The sequence below is a fragment of the Equus przewalskii genome, chromosome 9 (genome assembly GCF_037783145.1).
Source record: "Equus przewalskii isolate Varuska chromosome 9, EquPr2, whole genome shotgun sequence".
NCBI lineage: Eukaryota > Metazoa > Chordata > Mammalia > Perissodactyla > Equidae > Equus > Equus przewalskii.
In genome coordinates, this window is record NC_091839.1 from 22,755,013 (window position 1) to 22,778,273 (window position 23,261).

Sequence of the window (23,261 nt, forward strand, 5' to 3'; positions counted from 1 at the left end):
GAGAGCAATGAGGAGAAGGCTGGGCCTTGTCCCACAGGATCTTGAGCACCGTGCAAGTAGTTTGGATTTTACTTTTAAAGCAATGGGAAGATTTAAAGCAACAGACAGGGTGAACATATGTCTGGGTTTTTTTGTTTGTTTGTTTGTTTTTTGTGAGGAACATTTACCCTGAGCTAACATCTGTGCCAATATTCCTCTACTTTGTATGTGGGATGCCACCACAGCATGGCTGATGAGTTGGGTAGGTCTACACCTGGGATCTGAACCTGCCAACCCAGGCCACCTAAGTGGAGTGTGCGGAACTTTAACTCTTGGCCGTGGGGCCAGCCCCCATATTTCTGTTTTAAAAAGACTACCACCATGTAGAAATGTAAAGCAGGAAAGCTCTATTGATAATTAGCTCTATTGATAATAAAACTCCAACAGTAATCTGGCCCCTGGATGGTGTGTTGATCAGTATTTGAAGTCGTTTATGTGGTTTTCTCGTATAACCCTTGCAAAAACCTATAACACAAAATACATTTGCAGTTGAGTGGAATGAGACAGGATGGCTTCTTGGTCCCTCAGGTTGGAAAGGAGTCAGCTAGGTGCAGACTTGATGAGGGAGCAGCCCGAGGAAGGCACAGAATTGTTAAGTAGCTCAGTTGGTGTGTGTGTGTTTGGAGGTGTGTGTGGTTAACTGTGATGAGTTTGGTTGAGGAGGAGAGTTGTGTTTGCTGGGGCTGGTGAGTTTAGCTCAGGCCTGATCATTCACAGCCCTGAACATCAGATGGTGCAACTTGTATTTTTTTGAAGATGGAAACTGTAGGAAGAGTTTTGAGCAGGACAGGATCAGACCAGACAGGGTTATTAGCAGAACCTTTTGGAGGCAGCGAGAGAAATGAACTGGAGAAAGGAGTGCGGGCTTGGATTGAAAGACCAGGAAGGAGGCTGATGTGATGACACAGATGAGACCTCCTGACTCTTGTGGTGGATTGTGATATTGTTAATAAGGACTCAAGGGGCGTGGTGGTGTGGATGTGACGATTGAATGTGAAGTGCAAGGGACTGAAGAACTGAGGGCTGATCCTCTCTCTGCCTTGGTGCCTGGAGGAGCCAATGGGGCCCTCATAGGGAGGATGACCCTGTGGGAGAAGGAGGCTTGGGGAGATGCTTAGAGGGCTGATCACCATTTCTTAGAAGAAATCACAGCCCTCCCTCCCAACGTGGGATTGAGGGTTTTCTTCTCCTCAAAACACTTCCCTTCACTGACTTCCTTGTTTCTAAAGTCAGCACCATCTTTTTCTTCATCACTTTCCTTCAAAATCTCTGAGTCATTTCTGCCTTCTTATTGCCCCTTCCTCCCATGAGCAGAGCTCTTCATCTCATACTGTGGATTCTTTCTCCAGGCACTGAGCGAGAGCACGGGTCGGAGGCAAAAAAGTTTAAAAAAAATGAACACAGACTCAGGGATCTGTGAGATAAATTATATCATTGATCCTGCAGCAAAAGGAGATTGATATTAATGAAGAAAAACATATTTGAAAAAATAAAAGCTGACCATTTCATAGATTTATTGAAAGTCGTAAATTTATACGTCCAAGATGCTCAGCAAACGCAAAATAGGATGAGCTTTAAAAACTCTGCCCACACATCATAATCATAATCAAATTAGTGAAACCCAAAAAAACAAATTTCCAGAGAAAATTGCCATGAAACACAGAGGAAAAATGATCTGAATGATTACAGATTTCACATTAGAAACCGTCCAGGTCAGAAGATGTGAAAGTTCTGAGAGACAAGAAGAGCCACCTGGAATTCTTCTGAATGTGTCCTGAGGAATGAAAGCAAAATGAAGTCATTCTGAGAGAAAGGAAACCGAGAGAATTTGTCACAAGGAGACCTGCTCTAAAAGAAATAAGGTAAATTCTTCAGGCAGAAAGGAAATACTTCTAGAGGGAAACTTGGACACTCAAGAATAAATGAAGAGTGAAAAATAGTAAATAATCTAGATAAATGTAATAGCATATATTTCTCCTTTAAGTTCTTTAAAATATGTTTGGTTTCGTCCAATTCGAAACTGTTAACATTGTCTGGTGGGGTTTTTATGTCTGTAGATGTAATACACAGAACAGCTCCAGCGTGAAGGGGTGAGGGTGAAAGGACCTATGCGGGGATAAGGCTTCTCCATTTCTCTTGAAGACATAAAATGTTAACTCTTTGTGGAGTCTGTGAAGTTAGGTGTGTATATTATAATGCCTACAACAGTCACTTAAGAAACAACATGCAAAGAGTTACAGTTAGGACATCAGCAGATAAATTAAAATGAAATACTAAAAAGTACTCCAAAAAGCCAAAAGAAGACAAGGAAGGGACACTGAAGAACAAACAATATAGGGACAAGCAGAAAACAAACAATACAGTGATAAACCTTAAAAGAACTTTCAATAATACGTTAAATATAAATGGTGCAAACACAATTAAATGGCAGAGATTAGGATTAGATTAACAACAACAAGTAAGACCCACCTACATGCAGTCTACCAGAGGTTCACTTAATACAATAATGTAAATTTATTAAAAATAAGAGGATGAATATATTATGCAAACCTTAATTAAAAGAAAGCTTAAGTGGCTGTCTAGGTTTCCCATTGTTGCTGTAACAAATCACAAATTTAGTGGATTTAAACAATACAAATTTATCATCTTACTGTGATAGAGGTCAGAAGTAAAAATTCAGTCACTGGGTAAAGTTGAGGTGTCAGCAGGGGTGGTTGCTTTTGGCGGCTCTGCCATGAGAAATGGTTCCTGGCCTTTTCCATCTTCCAGGGACTGCCTGCTGTACTTGGCTCCTGACCACTTCCTTCCATCACAGCAGCCTCTTGGTTCCCCCATCACATTTCCTACCACTGACTCTGGCCCTTTTGTCTCCCTCTTACAAGAAGCTTTGTGAATACCTCGGGCTCTCCCATATAACCTAGGAAAATTTCCCTATCTCAAAATACTTATTTTAGTCACATTTTCAAACTCCCTTTTACCCCATAGGTAACATATTCACAGGTTTCAGGGATCAGGGTGTGGATATCATTGAAATTTGGGAGAAAGCAGCATTATTCTATCTGCCACAGTGGCTACCATATGAGACAGAACAATAAAAGATGTCAGGTAAAGTAGACTTTTGAACAAGAAAATTATCAAGGATAAAGAAAGATATTACATAAAGATAAAAAATTCAACTCACCAAGAAGACATAGTAATCCTAAGTGTGTATGCACAAAACCACAGAGCTTCAAAATGCATGAGGGAAAAACTGTCAGAAATGAAAGGGCAAATAGATAATTCAACAACTGTAGTCTGGGATTTTACACTCCTCTCTTGGTAATTGTTTGAGCAAATGGATGGCAAATCAACAAGAACACAGAAAACCTGAACAACGCTATCAACACTTGATCTAATTGACACACGGAGAAAACTCCACCAACAGCAGAATGCACATTCTTTTCAAGCGCACATGGAATATTGCCCATGATAGTCCATATCCTTGGTTTTAAAATGAAGCTTAACAAATTTAAAAGAATTAAAAGAAGTGATCATCCATCACTTCTTTTCTGATCCTAATGGAATTTAAGTAAAAATCTATTACTGGAAAGGTATATGGAAAATCTTCAACTATTTGGAAATTAAACAAGACAGTTCTAAATAATTCATGGGGCAAAAAGGACTCAAGGAAAATCAGAAAATAGTTTGAACTGAACAAAAATGAAATACAGCATACTAAACATTGTGGGGTGCAGCCAAAGCAGAATTTAGAAGAAAGAGAAGAGCAGAAAGTACTCATTTTAAATAAAGAGTGGTTTCCAATCACTAACCTAAGCTTCCATTTAAGAGACAAGGAGAAGAGGAGCAAACTCACCCCAAAGTAAGCACAGTATGATAATAACAGAGGGCAGAAATCAATGAATCTGGAAATCAAAACACAGGAACAGAAATCAATGAAATCCAAAGCTGATTCTTTAAAAAGACCAATAAAATTGACAAACCACTAGAAAGGCTAATGGTAGAAAAAAATAGACAAGACACAACTTGCCGACATCTAGCATGAATGATGGAATGTCACTATAAATAGGATTATTTTTAATCAATTAATAATTAATAGGATAGTAAGAGAATACTACTACAAAAACCGCTGTGCCCATAAATTGGACAACTTAAATAGAATGGCCCAACTCTTGAAAGACACAAACTACCAAAACTCACTGAAGTGGAAATCATCTGATATTCTTGAAAAACATTAAATTGAATTTGTAGTTAAAACACTTTCCAGAAAAGCAAATTCCTGGCCTCAGTGGTCTCACTGGCACGTACCACCAAACATTTGGGGAAGAATTAATACGATTCTTCACATTCTCTTCCAGAAAACAGAAGAGAGAGAAACACTTTGCAACAATTTTATGAGGCAAGGATTACTCCAAACACTAATCAGACAAAGACAGTACAAGGAAAGAAAGGTGCAGACCAATGTCCCTCAAGAACATAGATGTCAAAATCCCCACCAAAGTATTGGTAAATAAAACCCAGTAATATAGGAAAAGAACAATCATCATAACCAAGTGTGATTCATGCTCAGATGCCAGGCTGGTTCAGCATCTGAAATTCAATAAACGCAATCCACCACATTAAGAGACTGACAAAGAAAAACCACATCCTTACATACTTACATGCACACAAAGATTGGATCAAATAAATAAAACGCTCAGCAATACAGGAATAGAAGGGAATTTCCTTAATCAGATAAAGAGCATCTATGACCTATGCTTAGCTAAAATTATACTGAATGTTTTTCCCTTGTGATTGGGAAAAAGGCAATGATGTTTTCACCGCTTCTATTCAGAAGTGGCCGGTGCAGTAAGACAAGTGAAAGGGAATAGAAGGCATAACGGAAGGGATATAACTGTCTTTATTCCCAATCCGTATAATCAGGTGGAGGAAATCCCAAGGAATCTACAAAGAGCTTCTACAACTAAGAGGCGAAGGAGCAAGTTCTCAAGATATAAGATCAATATTCAAAAATCAGTTGAATTTTATTCTGTAAATTAACAAGGGACAATTGGAAAGCAGAATTAAAATACAAGACTATTTACAATAGCTCCCCAGACCATAACATGTAGGGAGAAATGTAAGTATAGAGGTGTGAGATCTGAAGACTGAAAACTATCATTCTTAGCTAAGAGAAATTAAAGAACTAAAAAAAGAAGCAGTATCCCATATTTATTGATGAAAGGATCAATATCGTTAAGATATCAGCTCTCTCTAAACTGGTGTGTATTCAAACCACCTCAATGAAAATCCCACCTAGCTTTTTTAGCAATTGACAGGCTGATACTAAAATGTATGTGGAAATACAAAAGAGCAGTGATAGCACAACAGTTTTGAAAAGGAATAAAATTGGACATGTTCTTACACCAAGACTTTCTATGGAAGGAACAAATGTAACGGCCAGTGTGGTATTTGCGTAAGGACAGGAGGTAGAAAAAATAAACAGAATGGAGATCCTAGATTAGACCCACACGTAGACGATCCATTGACTTTCAACAAAGACAGAAGTTCTTCCTTGAGGAAAACATCATCTTCTCCACAAATGATGCTGGTGCAACTGGATGTCTATTTGGAATAAATGAACCTTGACTGTTACCTCACACCAGAAACAATAATTCACATGAAATGAATCATAGATCTAGTTGCAAAAGTCAAAACTGTAAGCTAATGGAAGACATTCATGAAAATCTTTACAAACTTAGATTAGATACAGATTCCTCAGAAAGACACAAAATCAAAAACAGCAACAACAACAAAAAGGTTAATTGGAGTTTAAAAAATTAATAACTTTTGCTCTTCAAAGGACAGTGTTAGGTAATGGAAGAAACAAGCCAGACTGAGGGAAAAAATATATATATTGTGTGTGTATCTGATACAAGATTTGTATGTAGAATAAGTAGAGTTTTTACAAATAGTAATAAAACCCTCCCACATCAGCAAAACAGTTTGAACAGACATTTCTCAAAAGAAGAGATTTAAATGACCAGTAAACACATGAAATAATGTTCAATATCAATAATTATTACAGCAATGAAACGAACTAAAGTGAGATATCAATAATATGAACAAATTTTTTAAAAATTACTGCACAAAAGAGGGCAGATACAGAAAGCACATGCCTTATGATTTCATTTCTGTGAAAGTCCAGATCTGGCAAGACTAACACCTAGTGAAGGAAGTTGATTGCTGTTTGCCTCAGTCTGGGGTTGGGGGGCATAGGTTGACTGAAAAGGTCACTGTGGAATTTTAGGAGTTTTGGAAGTTTTGTATACTGATTGTGGTGGTAGCTGTTACGTGAATTTCTACATTTGTCAAAGGTGATCAAACTACACACTTAAAGGGGGCACATTTTATGCCTCAATGTTCACACACACATACGTGCTAGTTAGGCTCAATCAGTGTCCATTCCATCAGGGCTGAAATCAACTTGCAGCCACATGTCTGATGCTTCCATAAGGAATGATACCATATTAAGGACTCTCTGTTGGTCTCCGCTGCTGAAACGATGGCCATCCATCAGTGTCTGTAGTTGCATCACTCTCAGTGAAAGGCAGTCCATGACACCAGGCTCATCAAGAGCCTCCATCTCTCCCACAGTGGCTGTCCTTCATAGGCCGCTCTGTAAAACACTGGGATGATGAAGAGCAGAGGCTGGCTAGTATGTGCTGAAAGAGCCAACCTGTCCCCTTGGTTGTTAAGAACCTTGTCTACAGTGGGGCTCTCTGGGGACATCGATACCTGATTCAAAGATCCAGTGCTTTGAGCCCAGTCCTGTACATCTGTCCATACACATGGCTCCTTCCTGGATATCCTTGTCTCCTCCATTCAGTTATGCTCCTTCCAGTCCCCTGACCGTATAGGCAAGATATTTGCTACTATCCTGCAGTCCGTGTACACCTTTACATTTAGCCGGTTCTCTTTCCACAAAATGTGCATTATCCTTTTCATTGCACGAATATCTGCCCACTGAAGGCATTTCCTCTCATCAGAGTCCCCTGAGTGGGGCTGTAGCGCAACACTACTCCAAAACATCCCACCACCCAGACATGACCCAGGCCACAGAGCTGTAGATGATGGCTCAGGAGAGGTGCCATTGTGATGCGTACAGATGTGGGCATCATCTGCATCTAACCACATCTTTGTACGACTCACCTTTGTCTTCTGGACCTTTCCATGGCTCCAGGTTTCCACTCTCACCCAACAATGGATTGCAACCTTATGGCTTGGTGGGAATGACAACTGTCAGCTCGTCATGGATGGTTCCACTTGCGTGGACACTTGATGTCTCCTTGTCAGTCATTCAGTTTCTATTGGGAACTAGTAGCACGTCAGGAGCAGCCTTTTAAGTGGCGTCTACTCTCTGCTGCAGGTGATGTGATGGCATGAACCCAAGGGCACTGAACTTGAACTCTGCCAGTGGGCTGGGCAGGGAATTCCCATAGCCTCACGGTACAGGGGTTCATACAGCACCAGGGGACCTGGCAGGTCACTTGGCTGTGGCACTAGGGTCCTGGTACTGCAGACCCCTGTCTTCCTCTGGGCTCCACTCAAACCCATAGCCTTGTCACTCACCTGATAAGGGAGAAATATGTTTTCTCAAGTATGGTATATGCTGCTTCCACCATCCAAAGCCTCGTACCCAGAATTGTGTCTCTTTCTTAGTGTGAAGTGTTGCAAGGTGTGATACAGGGTATATCATGGCGGGACTCAGAGAGCAGCACATCTATAAAGTTCACTGCTTTGGCAAGCCTGAATCTTTTTTTCTAACTTTTTATTGAGATTATAGTAGTTTACAACCTTGTGAAATTTCAGTTGTACATTCTTGTTTGTCAGTCGTGTTGTAGGTGCACGACTTCACCCTTTGTTCCCACCACCCCCTTTCCCCTGGTAGTCACTAATCTGTTCTCTTTGTCTACATGTTTAACTTACACATGTGAGTGGAGTCATACAGAGATTGTCTTTTTCTATCTGGCTTATTTCACTTAACACAATTCCCTCAAGGTCCATCCATGTTGTTGTGAATGGGACGATTTTATCCTTTTTTATGGCAGAGTAGTATTCCATTGTATATATATATATATATATCATATCTTCTTTATCCCGTCGTCAGTTGATGGGCACTTAGGTTGCTTCCACATCTTGGCTATTGTAAATAATGCTGCAATGAACATAGGCGTGCATGGGACTTTTGGAATTGCTGATTTCAAGTTCTTTGGATAGATACCCAGTAGTGGGATGGCTGGGTCATGTGGTATTTCTATTTTTAATTTTTTGAGAAATCTCCATACTGCTTTCCATAGTGGCTGCACCGGTTTGCATTCCCACCAGCAGTGTATGAGGGTTCCTTTTTCTCCACAACCTCTTCAACATTTGTTACTTTTAGTCTTAGTGATTATAGCCATTTTAACAGGTGTAAGGTGATATCTTAGTGTAGTTTTGATTTTCATGTCCCTGATGATTAGTGATGACGAACATCTTTTCATGTGCCTATTGACCATCCATATATCTTCTATGCAGAAATGTCTGTTCATGTCCCTTGCCCATTTTTTGATCGGGTTGTTTGATTTTTTGTTGTTGAGTTGTGTGAGTTCTTTATATAGTATGGAGATTAACCCTTTGTCAGATATATGACTTGCAAATATTTTTTCCCAATTAGTGGGTTGTTTTTTTGTTTCAATCCTGTTTTCCCTTGCCTTGAAGAAGCTCTTTAGTCTGATGAAGTACCATTTGTTTATTCTTTCTGTTGTTTCCCTTGGCTGAGAAGACATGGTGTCCAAAAAGATCCTTTTGATACTGATGTCAAAGAATGTACTGCCTACATTTTCTTCTAGAAGCCTTATGGTTTCAGGTCTTACCTTTAGGTCTTTGATCCATTTTGAGTTTATTTTTGTGAATAGTGAAAAAGAATGGTCAATTTTCATTCTTTTACATGTGACTGTCCAGTTTTCCCAGCACCATATGTTGAAAAGACTTTCTTTTCTCCATTGTACACCCTCAGCTCCTTTGTCGAAGATTCGCTGTCCATAGATGTGTGGTTTTATTTCTGGCCTTTCAATTCTGCTCTGTTGATCTGTGCACCTGTTTTGGTGCCAGTACCATGCTGTTTTGATTACTATAGCTCTGTAGCATGTTTTGAAGTCAGGGATTGTGATGCCTCCGGCTTTGTTCTTTTTTCTCAGGATTGCTTTAGTGACTTGGGGTCTTTTGTTGCCCCATATGAATTTTAGGATTCTTTGCTCTATTTCTGTAAAGAATGTTATTGGGATTCTGATTGGGATAGCGTTGAATCTGTAGATTGCTTTAGGTAGTATGGACATTTTAACTATGTTTATTCTTCTAATCCATGTGCATGAAATGTCTCTCCATCTCTTTATGTCGTCATCAATTTCTTTCAGGAAAGTGTTGTAGTTTTTGTTGTATAGGTCTTTCACTTCCTTAGTTAAATTTACCCCAAGCTATTTTATTCTTTTTATTGCGATTGTGAATGGGATTGTGTTCTGCAGTTCTCTTTGTTAGTTCATTATTAGAGTGTAGAAATGCTACTGATTTTTGTAAGTTGATTTTATACCCTGCAACTTTGCTGTAGTTGTTGATTATTTCTAGTAGTTTTCCAGTGGATTCTTTGGGGTTTTCTATATACAAGATCATGTCATCGGAAAACAGCGAGAGTTTCACTTCCCTTCTTATTTGGATTCCTTTGATTCCTTTCTCTTGCCTAATTGCTCTGGCCAAAACCTCCAGTACTATGTTGAATAAGAGTGATGATAGAGGGCATCCTTGTCTTGTTCCTGTTCTCAGGAGGATGGCGCTCAGTTTTTGCTCATTGAGTATGATGTTGGCTGTGGGTTTGTCATATATGGCCTTTATTATGTTGAGGTGATTTACTTCTATCCCTATTTTGTTAAGAGTTTTTATCATAAATGGCTGTTGGATCTTGTCAAATGCTTTCTCTGCATCTATTGAGATGATCGTGTGGTTTTTATTCCTCAATTTGTTGATGTGGTGTATCACTTTGATTGATTTGCAGATGTTGAACCATCCCTGTGTCCCTGGTATGAATCCCACTTGATCGTGATGTATAATCCTTTTGATGTATTGCTGAATTCGGGTTGCCAAAATTTTGTTGAGAATTTTTACATCGATGTTCATCAGTGATATTGGGCTGTAGTTCTCCTTTTTCGTGCTGTCCTTGTCAGGGTAAGGCTTAATTTTTGAATTTCCTTTTCCTTTTTTATTCTTTTAAATCTCCCACCATCTAGAGTACATACCAGGGCAACCAGAGTACTTGCCTCCCTCTAGTCATCAGGTCAAAGTAACACGATGTCACCAATATTGTGAACAAATGTGATGTTCATCTCCAATGTCAAGATGCCGAGGGTCCCTTTGGACGATGCTGTGAAAGAGGGAGCATTAGTTTATCCCTGGACACAGTGAACGTGTACTGCAGTCCATCCCAGGTGAAGAAGAGCTGCTGCTTAGTTACCAGATCACAGCTGCATAGAAGTGACCAGAGGCTACAGAATTCTGCCCTAGAAAATGCGTCCATCGTGCAGAGCAGCTGTGACATGAGTCAGTATTGGTGAGGACCGTGGCCCTCCACCGTCCACTGCCCGTGATCCGTCTAATTTTTCAGGGGCCGGGCTGGTGCATCAAGCAGGGGTACGATGGGACCCCCGCTGCCTCCATTAAGTCTTCGAGGGTGGCAGTAACCTCTGTTTGTCCACCTGAGTGCAGGGTTGTTTTTAATGAATATGCCAAGCAAGATGAATGTTATACTCCTGAGTACACAGATTCTGCTTTCTTTCTTTAAACAGCAGGTAACCTCTGTTACTCTGTTTTGGGAGTTGATTAAATGACTTTGTGGTTCAGCTTTTCCTTTCAAGGTTTTATTGCTCCAAGTGATCCACAGGTCCCTGTGCTGCGCGGAATTCCAACATCTCCCTTCTCTGTGTGAGCTCGGGGAATTAAATACAACTTCAACTTACCCTTGTTTCCTAAAACGTTAGTCGATTAACAAAGGATGCAAACATCATTGCATCAGTGCGTGTATGTTTGTGTTTGCTGCCTCAAGATTTGAAAATAACGTGAGGTGAGTGCTCATGGAGGAAAAGCAACTGGACAGTTTCGACTCTCTGTCCTCTGCGCTGTCCCGGTGTCCACGTGTTTTCTTCTCATTCTTCTTTCTTCCTTCCTCATGTTCCAAGATTCCTCCCTTTATCAGTTCCTTTCTGGGTCAAGAGCTTCCTTTCCCATCCATTTAGGGGAGGCCTGCTTGTGATCAATCCTCTTAGCTCCCTCACCTGAGAATGTTTTTGTTTCCCCTTCATTCCTGGAGGATAACTTCACCATCTGCAGGATCAGGGTCAACAGTTCTTTTCCTTCAGCAGCTGAAAAATGTTGTTCCATTTGCTTCCTGCTTCCATGGTTTCCGATGGGAAGACCGTTGTCATCTGAATGGGTTTCCCTCTGTGGTCAGGTGGCATTTCTGTCTCACTGCATTCCAGAAACTTGTCTTTTGGGGCCGGCCTGGTGGTGTAGTGGTTAAGTTTGTGTGCTCCACTTCTGAGGCCTGGGGTTCGTGGGTTTGGAGCCCGGGCATGGACCTTTACACAGCTCATCAAGCCACACTGTGGCAGCATCCCACATACAAAACAGAGGAACGTTGGCACAGATGTTAGCTCAGGGACAATCTTCCTCACCAAAAAAAAAAAAAAAGAAAAAAAGAAGACACTTGTCTTTTGTTTTCCTTAGTTGGATTATGATGCATCTTGGCATGGCTTTCTCTGGACTTATCCTGTTTGGGGTTCACTAAGTGTCATGAATACGTAGGTTTATGACTTTTGCCAAGTTTGGGGAAATTCCAGCCATGATTTCTTGAATAGTTTTGCAGTCTCGTCTTCTTTCTCTTCTGCTTCTAGGACCCAGATGACACGGATGTGAGATCTTTTGTCATAGTCCCATAGGTCCTGAGGCTCTGTTCATGTTCTTTTCCAGTTTATTTTTCCTGTTGTTCAGATTGAGTACTTTCTATTGTCTGGTCTTCATGCTCATTGTTTCCTCTGTCCCCTCCAATCTGCTGTTGATCCCATCCATGGAGCCTTTTATCTTGATTATTGTGTTTTTCATATCTAAAATTTCCGTTAACTTCTTCTTTGTATCTTCTATTTCTTTGCTGAGGCACTCTTTTTAAAAATTCATTTTAAACGTGTGCAATTGCTCACGAAAGCATTTTTATTATGGCTGCTTTACAATCCTTATCAGATAATTGCAACGTCTGTCATCCCAGTGCTAGCATCTGTTGACAATAGTCTTTCCTCATGCAAGATGAGATTTCCCGGTTCTTGTTTTGAACTGGACATTTTCGATATTATATTGCGACAGTCTGGATCTTATTTAAATCTGGTCATAGGAGGCCTTTTCTGACACCTGGCTGGGGTAGTGACTCATTACTGCCAGGAGGAGGGTACTGTCCAGGTCCCCCACGTGGCTCCTTGGACACCCACTGTGTCACTCCTGGGGTCCTGACAGTCTTAGCCCATGTGCTGCCTTCTCTGCACTGTCTGGCGTGTTCTGCTGATGTTGTGTGTACAAGGTCCAGGAGTTCTACTGTGCCTCATGGGGGTTAGGGAGACATAGCTCTACTTCCTCTTGGTCCAAAACTGGGAGTCTGCAATGCAACTGATTTTTAGATATTGATGACATATAGTGACATTGGATCAATCCTTTTCAAGTTAGAATATCAGATGTTTCTATTATTTGTGGTTTTCCATGCACACAGTTTTGTAACCTGTGAGTAACACAGTTTTTTCCATCCATTCACCTGTTTTTTTTTTAAAGATTGGCACCTGAGCTAACATCTGTTTCCAATCTTTTTTCTTTTCTTCTTTTTCATCTCCCCAAAGCCCCCGAGTACACAGTTGTATATTCTAGTTGTGAGTGCCTCTGGTTGTGCTGTGTGGGATGCTGTGTCATTATGGCCTGATGAGCGGTGCCCTGTCTACACCCAGGATCCGAACCGGTGAAACCCTGGGCCGCCAAAGCGGAGCGCACGAACTTAACCACTCGGCCACGGGGCCAGCCCCGATCCATTCACTCTTCTCACTTCTTTTTGGCTTTATTTAATTGGTTGGTTCTTCCACTGCCCTGCTGAATAGAAGAGGTCGTAGTGAACATTCTTGTTTATTCTCAGTCACAGGTGGAAAGATTTCAAGTTTTTACTTTTGAAAATTATTTCTGTTGTGGATTTTTAAAGATGCTTTGATGAATGATAGGAAATTCCCTTTTTTTGAGGTTTTTTTCATTTTGAATTGGTGATGTATTTTATCAGGAGCTTTGAATCTGTTGCTATGATCAGTTTTTTGTATTTCTTCTTTTATGTTTGAAATGTATTGACTGATTTTTGAATATGAAACCAATCATGCATTTCTGAAAAGGACGTACCAGCATGGTCATGCTATATTATCGACTTTATATACTGATGACTCTTATTTGGGAATATTTTGTGTAGGAATCTACAGCTAAGATCCTGTGAGAGAGCTTCCTGTGATTTTCCCATTATGTAGTTTCCTTGAGAGGTATTGGTATCAATTTTTTTCTGGCCTGATAAAATGTGTTGGGAGGAATATTGCCTCCTTCTCTATTTTTGGGAGAAACTGATTTAAATTTGGTATGTGTATGTATGTGTGTGTGTCTGGGCGTCCATGTGTGTATGTCATCACTATTTGGTATGTGTATGTATGTGTGTGTGTCCGTGTGTGTGTCTGGGCGTCCATGTGTGTATTTCATCACTATTTGGTATGTGTATATATGTGTGTGTGTCCATGGTGTGTGTCCAGGCGTTCATGTGTGTATTTCATCATTATTTGGAAGCTCTCATCAGTGAATCTTTCCAGAGTCAGAGTTCACTTTGTGGGAAAATTTTTAGTTATACCTTCAACATATTTGATATACATGACAATTCAGATTTCCTGTTTATGTTTATTTCCACCATTTTGGTGAATTGTATTTTTGAGGATTTTTGTCCATTTCATCTAGATTTTCTAGTATATTGGCATAAAGTTGTTCCTAATGCTCTGTTATCTACTGAAAGTCTGTAGGGTCTGTGATGCTGTCCTGATGATGTAATGTGCCTCCTCTCGTTTTCCCTTGGGTGTTGTGGCTGGGATCTGCAAGAGTGAATAATGTTCTCAAGAGCGAAAAGTCTTTATTGACTTTTCTCAGTTTTTTATTTGTCCTCGTTAGTAGCTAATCTTGTCATATTATTTCCCTCCCTCCACCTTCATTTGGAATAATTCTCTATTCTTTTTCTAAATTCTTGGTGTGATAGTTCAGGTAACTGATTTTTTTAGGCTTTTCTAAGATATTCATTCATTCATTCATGGTTCTTAATTTCCCCGTTTTGTAGGTTTGATGTGTAATGTTTACGTTATTATTCAGCTTAAAACATTCTCTCCCTTCTGTTTTGGATTTCTCATTTCACTCATGCATTACTGAGAAGTCTGTGGCTTTATTTCCAAAATGTGGGGATATCAGTTATCAGACTGCAGAATCAGGTGACTCCCAATGAGTCCCAGAAGCTCCTGGTGGTCCACATTAGGATTCCAGGCTGGCTGGGGGTTATTAGCTGAGTGTCTAGTGGGGGCAGCTTCTGTGCCTTCTGGGGTCCCTGCAATCTCCCTCCCTGGAGGATGGGGTCCGGGTCCTTCCTGGGCTAATGGATGGCCAGAGCAGCGTACACGCTGGGCTCTGCTGGGGGCTCCTCTGACTGGGAGGAAGGGGGTGTCATCTCCCGTCTGAGGATCAAGTGGTTCAGCTGGGCATAGGTCACGTCCTGGGGGTCTTCAGATGCAGCAGCCTAGAACAGGGGAAAGTGAGGGATAGGTATGTGGTTGGGGTGGGGGCAGCCTGGGGTCTGGGAGAGCATGGGACCCACCTGTCTGTGCATCTGTCTGTCCTCTTCTGCTTGTCTGTGCTTAGAGTTCAACAGTTCCTCTGACAGTGGGGCAGGAGAGGTGGCCACTCCCTGCCTGAGTCTTGCTCTTGAGTGGTTCACCTGGGCGTATGTCGCTCCTTGGGGGTCTTCATCATGGAGGCTCTGCTGGAGGGAGACAGAGGGACAGAAACAGTGTCTCCTTGATCCCACTGCTGACCTCCTCCAGTCAATTGTCCACACTGCTACAGAGTGAGGTCACTTTCCTGATGGAATCTTCAGGTACATACTAAGCCTGTGACATCTGGATGCTTCCTACAGTTCTGATTCTTATCCTAACATGCTATCTCTTCGTCTTTTGAATCCAGCCACACGGCCCATCCTCCTGAAAAAGCATGTTGCTGCCTCAGGACCTTTGCCCCTGCTGTTTCCTCTGCCCCCACCCTGCACTCTACCCCCTTTCCTTACTTTATTTTCCTTAACAGCACTTTACACTCTAGGAAGCTACTCTCATATTTGCATGTGGTCTCTTACCCACGAGGTGAGCTTAAGGAATGTGGAGACAGTATTGCTCACTGCTGTACCTACAGCACCTGAATGGAGCCAGGTAAACAGGGAGCTCCCTTTTCACAATGTGGGGTGAAAGAATGAAGGGGAGCCTAGGGGACTTGTGGGTGATTCACTTATTCGTGCATCCTCTTGAGACCTGGGGGTGCATCCAACAACCAGAAGGTCAGACAGTGGACAGGAACCAGAAAAGGGGACCACAGAGGAGGAGCACTGAGGTCACAGAAACCAGGAAGAGTGAAGTCACAGCAGGACGCCCCAGGTGCCTGAGAGGAGGGATCAGTGTGGGACGCTGCTGAGAGCTGGGTGACGTGAGGACAGCCAAGTGTCCATTGGGTCAAGTTTGACAACAGGAAGGTCCCTGGTGGCCTGGACAGGGCTGGGGTCTCACCTGATGGCCCAGCTCCACGCCTTCCTCAGGCTGTGTGTCCTTCACGGCAGCATCTGCTGGGGCAGAACAGGGGGTGTGTCTCTTGTCAGGATTCCCTGAGGTCTCTCAGGGCTGCAGCCCCTCCTCTGCTCCCAGATGGGCCACTGAGATCCAGGGGTGAGGAGATGGGCCCGAGGTCACTCAGGGGAATTTCAGTCCTTTTCACCCCAAATCCCCAGACCCTTCCAGCCAATGCCCCCATGGCCCACTGAAATCTGTGCCCCCACCCCCGATGGGGGCCCCTTTTTCCTCTCACAGAGGGTCTGTTCCTGGGTGTCAGCAGCTGGACTGGAGCTGGGGGAGGAGATGGGAGTGTAAGGGGCAGAGAGGGGGCCGAGGGTGGGGTGGGAGTCTGGGGTCTTCAGGGCAGGAATTACCTGATCTTCAGGCGTAAGTCCTTGGGCTGTGGGTCTGCAGCCCCTGCAGGAAATTGGAGATCAGCCTGTGTCTGGGCTGGGTCAAGATGGACAGAGTCTCAGCCCTGGGAGGTGATGACCACCCGCCCTCCACATGTGATTCGGGAGAAAAGAAGAAAACCGTAACCCTTGCTTGTGTGTATGTTTCAATATTTCATGAGACTGAAAAGGTGAAAGAATTCCTTCAATGTGTACATATGTGTTGGATTAAGTGTTTTCTTTTGGATTTTCTGATTTGAGATTCTGGAAAAGTCTTTTTCTGGTTGACTTTCCCATCTACTTTTTTTCCCCTTTGGCTGGTGCCCTAAGCCCACGTCCTCCTGTGAGCCGGGTCACCCTGTTCCCTACTCACCTGGTGTCCTGCGTTTGTCCTGACACTGGTGTCGGTTAAGGAGGAAGAGGAGGAGGAGGGAGAGGAGCAGGACGAAGGCCACCGCGACTCCAATCAGAACGTTCAGATACCATGTGAGACCTTGGGCACATGTGATGTCATGAATGAGCCAATGACGCTATTTAACTCAGCACCTACTGTGTGCCACACACGTGCTGGGGTCTGTGCACTCACCTCCTCTAACTCCCAACAATCATGCACCAAAACACTGCCATCCTCCACCCACCCATTTCACAGATGAGGAGACTGAGGCATAGAGAGGTAAATCGTGTGCCCAGGTCACCCAGCCTGAAGTGGGGGAGCTGGGACTGGAACCCAGAACGGTGGGTTCCCTTGTTTTCTATTATCATTTTTTATGCTGTGCCCTTACTCTCCAGGCAGAACACGAGGCAGAGACCTGACCAGCAAACACAATCCCTCCCCCACCCACCTCTCCCAGCCCATGTCTGTCCCCTACTCTGCAGAGGGCTGGCACCCCCAAGGGGGCCCGTGTGCACATGGAGCGTGTGCATCTGGGAAGGGCAGGAGGGAGGGCTGTCCTCCCTGAGCTCTCGGGGCCAGGCCCCAGGCTGAGGGCTCTCTCTCTGAGGGGCATGGCGGAGGCCTGTTGTGCAGAGAGGACCCTCAGGCTCGGAGAGGAGCGTGCCTCGTCCAGGGTCCCACAGGTGGGCAGTAGCAGCCCTGGGGTTTGAACCCGGGGGTGTCCTTGCCCCAACTCCACAGCTGCTCCTTTGCGGGCTGCGGCCCGAGCGTGTGGAGGAGAGCTCAGACACCACACGTGTCTCCACACTCAGTGTCCACGCAGCCTTCTCGGACCATGCAATCAGTGAAACTGGTCTCACGGAGAAAGACGAACGTTCCTCAGGTCACCATCTCAGGAAGGGACTGAGCCAAGACCAGACCTGAGCCCCTCCCACGCACCGCTTCCCCACAGAGACCCTCGCTTACCCCACCTTGTGCCTGACTCCCCGGGGGAGAGTGGATCCTCAGAGTCTCCTGGGGTTCAGGATGGGAAGTGAGGGGGTGGCTGCCATTCTCCCCACTTCAGCCCGGCTGCCCCTCCCCCGAGATGGGTCTCAACGTCTCCTCCCTCTGCCATGACGCCCCATCCGCCGTCTGCCCAGCCTCAGAACTCCTGAAGCCCCGTGTCCTCTGACATCTCTGCCCAACTCCCCTGGGAGACAGGCCATGCCCGAGTGAGTGATCCTGGTCCCTCTGGGGATCAGCCTCTTCTAGTCAACACTCTGGTGTCTCTGGGTGAGGGGCTTCTAGGACTGGACACTTTAGGGGGATCAGGAGGCGGTGCCCCTGGCCGTTTCTCCTTTTGTCAGCCCTGAGTCCTCTCCAGCTGTCTCCACTCACCGCAAATGTCTCTGGACCTCAGGGATGGGGATGAGGATGGGGATGAGCATGAGGTCGGCTGGGAATTGCTCTGGCTTTTTCCATCCCTCTGAGAGGCGAGGTTCCCCTCTGGCTGACTTGCCTTCTGTGACCCCCTCACTCCCATCCCAGCCCAGAGCTCCCCTGGGGATGGGACCCTGAACTGACCATGAGGACACAAGGGGCACGACTGGGGCTCCTCACCTGAGACCCGGAGCTCCAGGAGGTCACTGGGCAGTGACAACAGGTGGGGGGAGGTGCTGTTTGAGCCGTAGCACCTGTAGGTCCCCTCATGGTCTGAGGTCAGAGGACCGATGGTGAAGTTGGCCTGAAAGGGGGCGGCCGTGTCCTGCAGACGAAGGTGCTGGGGAGGAGCAGGTGACCCCTCCTTGGACAGATGGAAGGTATCCAACCAGATCTCAGAGCGACACTGCAGGGTCATGTTCTCTCCCCAGGACACTCTGCCCCGGCTGGGCTGAGAGAAAGGGTTTCTCATACATCCCTGGGGAGAGAATGTTGTAGTGTGTAGAGAGCTGCCCCCTCCCCACAGGCCCTTGACCACTGACCTCTCTTCAAGGACTCTGTCCGTGACTCCCTCTCAGCTCCCCTCTGTCTTTTATCTCCTGGCGCCTCACTCACCCTTTCTCACTCCACTCTCCCAGACCACGGCCCCATCTCTGTCCCTGCTCCAGGACCCTCTCCCTGGACCCTATGACCACCAGGGGAGACCCTGGGCCCAGCACCCCGAGCTGACAATCAGGACATGGGGCTCCTCACCTGCAATCAGGATGTCCAGGGGTGCGCTGGGTGCCGACCACACGTGGGAGAGGTTGTATCCACCGTAGCATCTGTACTGGCCCCCGTGGGTGTGGTCTCACATGGCCCAGGGGGAAGTCAGGGCTGTGCTGCTCGTGAAGATGCTGGAGGGGTGTGAGCCCCTCATCCCTGATCAGAGCGAATCTGTCAAAGTCGGCCTCTGAGCGACACTGGAGGGTCAGGTCGTCTCCAGAGAGCACCAGCGAGCCAGGCTGGGCTGAGAGGTAGGGCTCCCTGTACACACCTGGAGAGAAGGGACAGTGGCATCGAAGGGGAGGCACACCCCACATTGCCCACTGGGCCTACAGTGAGAGCTCTCACTAGTCTCTCCTCAAGCCTCCTGCTCTGTGGTTCAGGCCCCAGGAGTCCATGTCACCGACACCGACCACCTCCAGGACTCCACTGGGCACTTAGTTCCGTCATTTTTGGGTTCCAGGAAAGTGATGGGTCAGGGGGGCACTCACCTGTGACCTCCAGATGCAGAGGGTCGCTGGGCTTTGACCATGCATAGGGGTAGGAGCTGTGAGAACCATAGCATCTGTAGGTCCCCCCATGGGAGGTGTTCACAGGGCCCACAGGAAAGAGGGCCTGCCCCCTCCATGATGGGTCCTTGATTCCATGTGTCTGGGATGAGTCAGATTCTCCCTCATTCAGCAGATGGAAAGTGCCAGATGTGACCTCTGAGCTGCACCAGAGGGACACATTCCCTCCTGATGCCACCACAGGGCCTGGGTGGGCTGAGAGGGAGGGCGCACTGTACGACTCCTGAGGGAGAAGGAGGGAGCTGTGTTAAGGGAGCGATCCATCAGCCCACACACCCCTGGTGTGGACTGTGAGTGCTGAGGTCCCCTGAGTCCACACTCCTTCCCTTCTGCCTGTGAGGAGGAGCCCACAGTGGGAGGGGACCCGGCTCCTCCCCCTTACCTGTCACCACCAGGCGCAGGGGGTCACTGCGCTCTGACCAGCCATTCCTGCGGATGTGATAGGCACACTGATACTGCCCTGCAGTGTGTGTGCTCATAGATTCGAGGGAGAAACTGGTCTTGTTGCTGGAGTCCTGTGGGGCCTCTTTATCAACGGGGCTATAGACCCCCTCTCTATACAGATGGTAGACATCAGCCTGCAGTGACCCCTGGCACCAGATGGTCACAGTGCTCCCCTTGGTGACCCTGGAGGCCGGATCAGCCCAGATGGAGGGTTTGGGGGGTGACTCCTGGAAAGAAATCAGAGCTGAAGTGTCAGCGGAGACCTTCTCCCCTCAGCTTGCCCGGCTGTCGATCAAGGCCCCTCCCAGACTGGTCACCTCAGCCCAGACCCTCTGTGCTCCTTCCACCTGCCCACGGGGGTTCACTGGGCTGAAGCAGGAGGTGTGGGGAGGACTCACCCGCCTGTACCTGGTCCCACAGGTCCCGACGCAGCCCTGGAAGAGAGTTCCCTGTGAGGGCACAACCCCAACCCACACACAGAAGCTCCAGGCCTGGTCTGGGACCCTGAGCACTGGGGTCAGACCTAGGTACTGAGCACGTCTGTCCTGTCCCCAAGAAATCCTGCCCCCACTGAGCCTCCTGAGTCCTGGGTCTCAGGGATCAAGACCTGGGATGGGAGCAGACACTGTCCCTCCTCTTTTCCCCAAACTCACCCAGGCAGAGAAGGGCAGTGAGAGCAGGTGTCCTGGCCCTGCCTTCCATGGTCCCCAGTGGTGCAGACGACTGAGAACGTCCACGGAGCCCGGCAGGACAGACAGACGGAGAGGGTGTGACAAGGTCCAGGCTCCATGTGACACATCACAGTTTCCTCATCTGTGGCCTCACAGGAAGGAGAACAGCCCCTCCCGGGGCCTCCCTTTGCTCTCCCTGAAGTGTGGGGCTGCGGAGACAGCAGACCCAGGGGACCTCCCAGACCAGCTCTGAGTTGTCTGCAAACCCCAAACACTCTGCCTCCAGCTCATGCCAAACCCAAATCGCTGAGAGTGACACATATCCCAGAACATGAGGCTTGGAGAGGACGGGAGAGGAGCCAGTACAACCTCTGTTCCAACTTATCTGCTCTTATAGAGGCTTTGTGACCTGGGGCAAATCACTTCCCTTTGCTGAGCTTCTGTAAATTCAGATTTTCTTTCATGAGTCAGGCAGTAGTCAGTATTTATTGAGCAGTACCCCTGTCCAGTCATGGTGCCAAGAGCTGGAGAGTCATTGGTGAAGCTGACAGAGTCTTTCCCTGGACTCATGGGCTCAGATGAATGAAGACAGAGATTACAAATATTGGCGTGTCAAGCAATTCAGTTATAGTCTTGTTTTGATACAAGTTGGAAGAAAAAAGAAAACAAGGAGACAGTGAGATTCAGTAACAGGTAGTCATCCTGCAGCCTGGGTCCTGGTTGTGAGGGGTCCTTCTGGGGAAGCAGTGACCCAAGGCATGAGCAGGGGTTAGCCCAGAGGTGGTGATGGTGAGGGCATCCTCTCCCAGAAAGTCCTGAGCTGTTCTCAGAATTGAGAGCAATCAGGAGAAGGCTGAGTCTTGTCACACAGGATCTTGAGCACCATGCAAGTGTTTTGGATTTTGTCTTTTAAGGCAAAGGTAGGATTTTACACAACAGACAGTATGAACATATTTCTGTTTTAAAAAGACTGACCATAATGTAGAAAATGTAATGCTGGAAGGCTCTATTGATAATTAACTCTATTAATAATAGAATTATTATTAGTACCCAGGGGCCAACATTAATCTGGGCCCTGGATGGTGTGTTGATCACTATTTGAAGTAGTTTATGTGGTTTTCTCGTATAACCCTTGCACAAACCTGTAACACAAAATACATTTACAACTGAGTGGAATGAGACAGGATGGTCTCTTTGTCTCTCAGGTTGGAAAGTAGTCAGCTAGGTGCAGACTGGCTGAGGGAGCAGCCGGAGGAAAGCACAGAATTGTTAAGTAGCTCAGTTTGTGTGTGTGTTTGGGGGTGTGCGCATGATTAACTGTGATGAGTTTGGTTGAGGAGGAGAGTTGTGTTTGCTGGGGCTGGTGAGTTTAGCTCAGGCCTGATCATTCACAGCCCTGAACATCAGATGGTGCAACTTGTATTTTTTTGAAGATGGAAACTGTAGGAAGAGTTTTGAGCAGGACAGGATCAGACCAGACAGGGTTATTAGCAGAACCTTTTGGAGGCAGTGAGAGAAATGAACTAGAGAAAGGAGTGCGGGCTTGGATTGGAAGACCAGGAAGCAGGCTAGTGTGAGAACACAGATGAGACCTCCTGACTCTTGTGGTGGATTGTGATATTGTTAATAAGGACTCAAGGGGCGTGGTGGTGTGGATGTGATGATTGGATGTGAAGTGCCACAGACTGAGGAACTGAGGGCTGTTCCACTCTCTGCCTTGGTGCCTGGAGGAGCCAGTGGGGCCCTCACAGGGGGATGACCCTGTGGGAGAAGGAGGCTTGGGGAAATGCTTAGAAGGCTGATCATCATTTCTCAGAAGAAACAGAACCCTCCCTCCTGATCTCGGATTGTCGGTTTTCTTTCTTCCAAACACTTCCCTTCACTGACTTCCTTGTTTTTAAAGTCAGCACCATCTTTTTCTTCATCATCCTCCTTCAAAACCTCTGAGTCATCTTTCCCTCCTCAGTGCCCTTTACTTCTCCCGGCACAACTCCTTTTTTTCTGAATTATTTTATTGAGGTCATGTTGGTTTATAACACTGTGTAATTTCAGGTGTATGTGATTATGTTTCAGTTTCTGATTAGACTGCATCGTGTTCACCACCAACAGTCCAGTTTTCATCTGTCACCATACATATGTGCTCCTTACCCCTCTCCCCCTCTCCTCTCCCCTTCCCTCTGGGAACCACTTAATCTATCGTCCTTATCGTTGTGTTTGTTTATCTTCCACATATGAGTGAATCATACAGTGTTTGTCTTTCTCTGTCTGGCTTACTTTACTTAGCATAATACCCTGAAGGTCCATTGATGTTTTTGCAGATGGCACAATTTTGTCTTTTTTATGGCTGGGTAGTATTCCATTGTACACATATGCCACATATTCTTTGTCTATCCATCTGTTGATGGGAACTTGCGTTGCTTCCACAACTTGGCCGTTGTGAATAATGCTGCAATGATCATAGAAATGCATAAATCTCTTTGTATTGTTGATTTCATGGTCTTTGGATAAATACCCAGTAGTGGGATAACTGGATCATACAGTATTTCCATTTTCAGTTTTTTGGGAAACGTTCATACTGTTTTCCAGTGGCTACACCAGTT

The 23,261-nt window shown here is 45.6% G+C and overlaps 2 protein-coding genes across 2 annotated transcripts in view; both read right to left on the reverse strand.

Moving 5' to 3' along the window:
- Positions 1 to 20,755, reverse strand: part of LOC103566289 (leukocyte immunoglobulin-like receptor subfamily B member 3) — a 28,026-nt gene extending 7,271 nt beyond the window's left edge. Inside the window, 3 exon segments of the mRNA XM_070558456.1 lie at positions 19,929 to 20,217; positions 20,389 to 20,424; positions 20,644 to 20,755. Of these exon segments, the coding sequence (XP_070414557.1) occupies positions 19,929 to 20,025 (97 nt within the window). The 5' untranslated portion in view covers positions 20,026 to 20,217; positions 20,389 to 20,424; positions 20,644 to 20,755.
- On the reverse strand, positions 14,562 to 19,772 carry LOC139073669 (leukocyte immunoglobulin-like receptor subfamily B member 1; the record flags this gene model as incomplete). The annotated part of the gene is given in 12 exon segments (XM_070559509.1): positions 14,562 to 14,929; positions 15,008 to 15,172; positions 15,963 to 16,018; positions 16,258 to 16,295; positions 16,379 to 16,454; positions 16,770 to 16,889; positions 17,757 to 17,804; positions 18,393 to 18,640; positions 18,642 to 18,690; positions 18,966 to 19,062; positions 19,064 to 19,248; positions 19,469 to 19,772. Coding segments are annotated over 12 exon segments (1,530 nt in total), but the record flags the coding sequence as incomplete, so codon positions are not given.
- Positions 20,756 to 23,261: the final 2,506 nt, after the last annotated feature.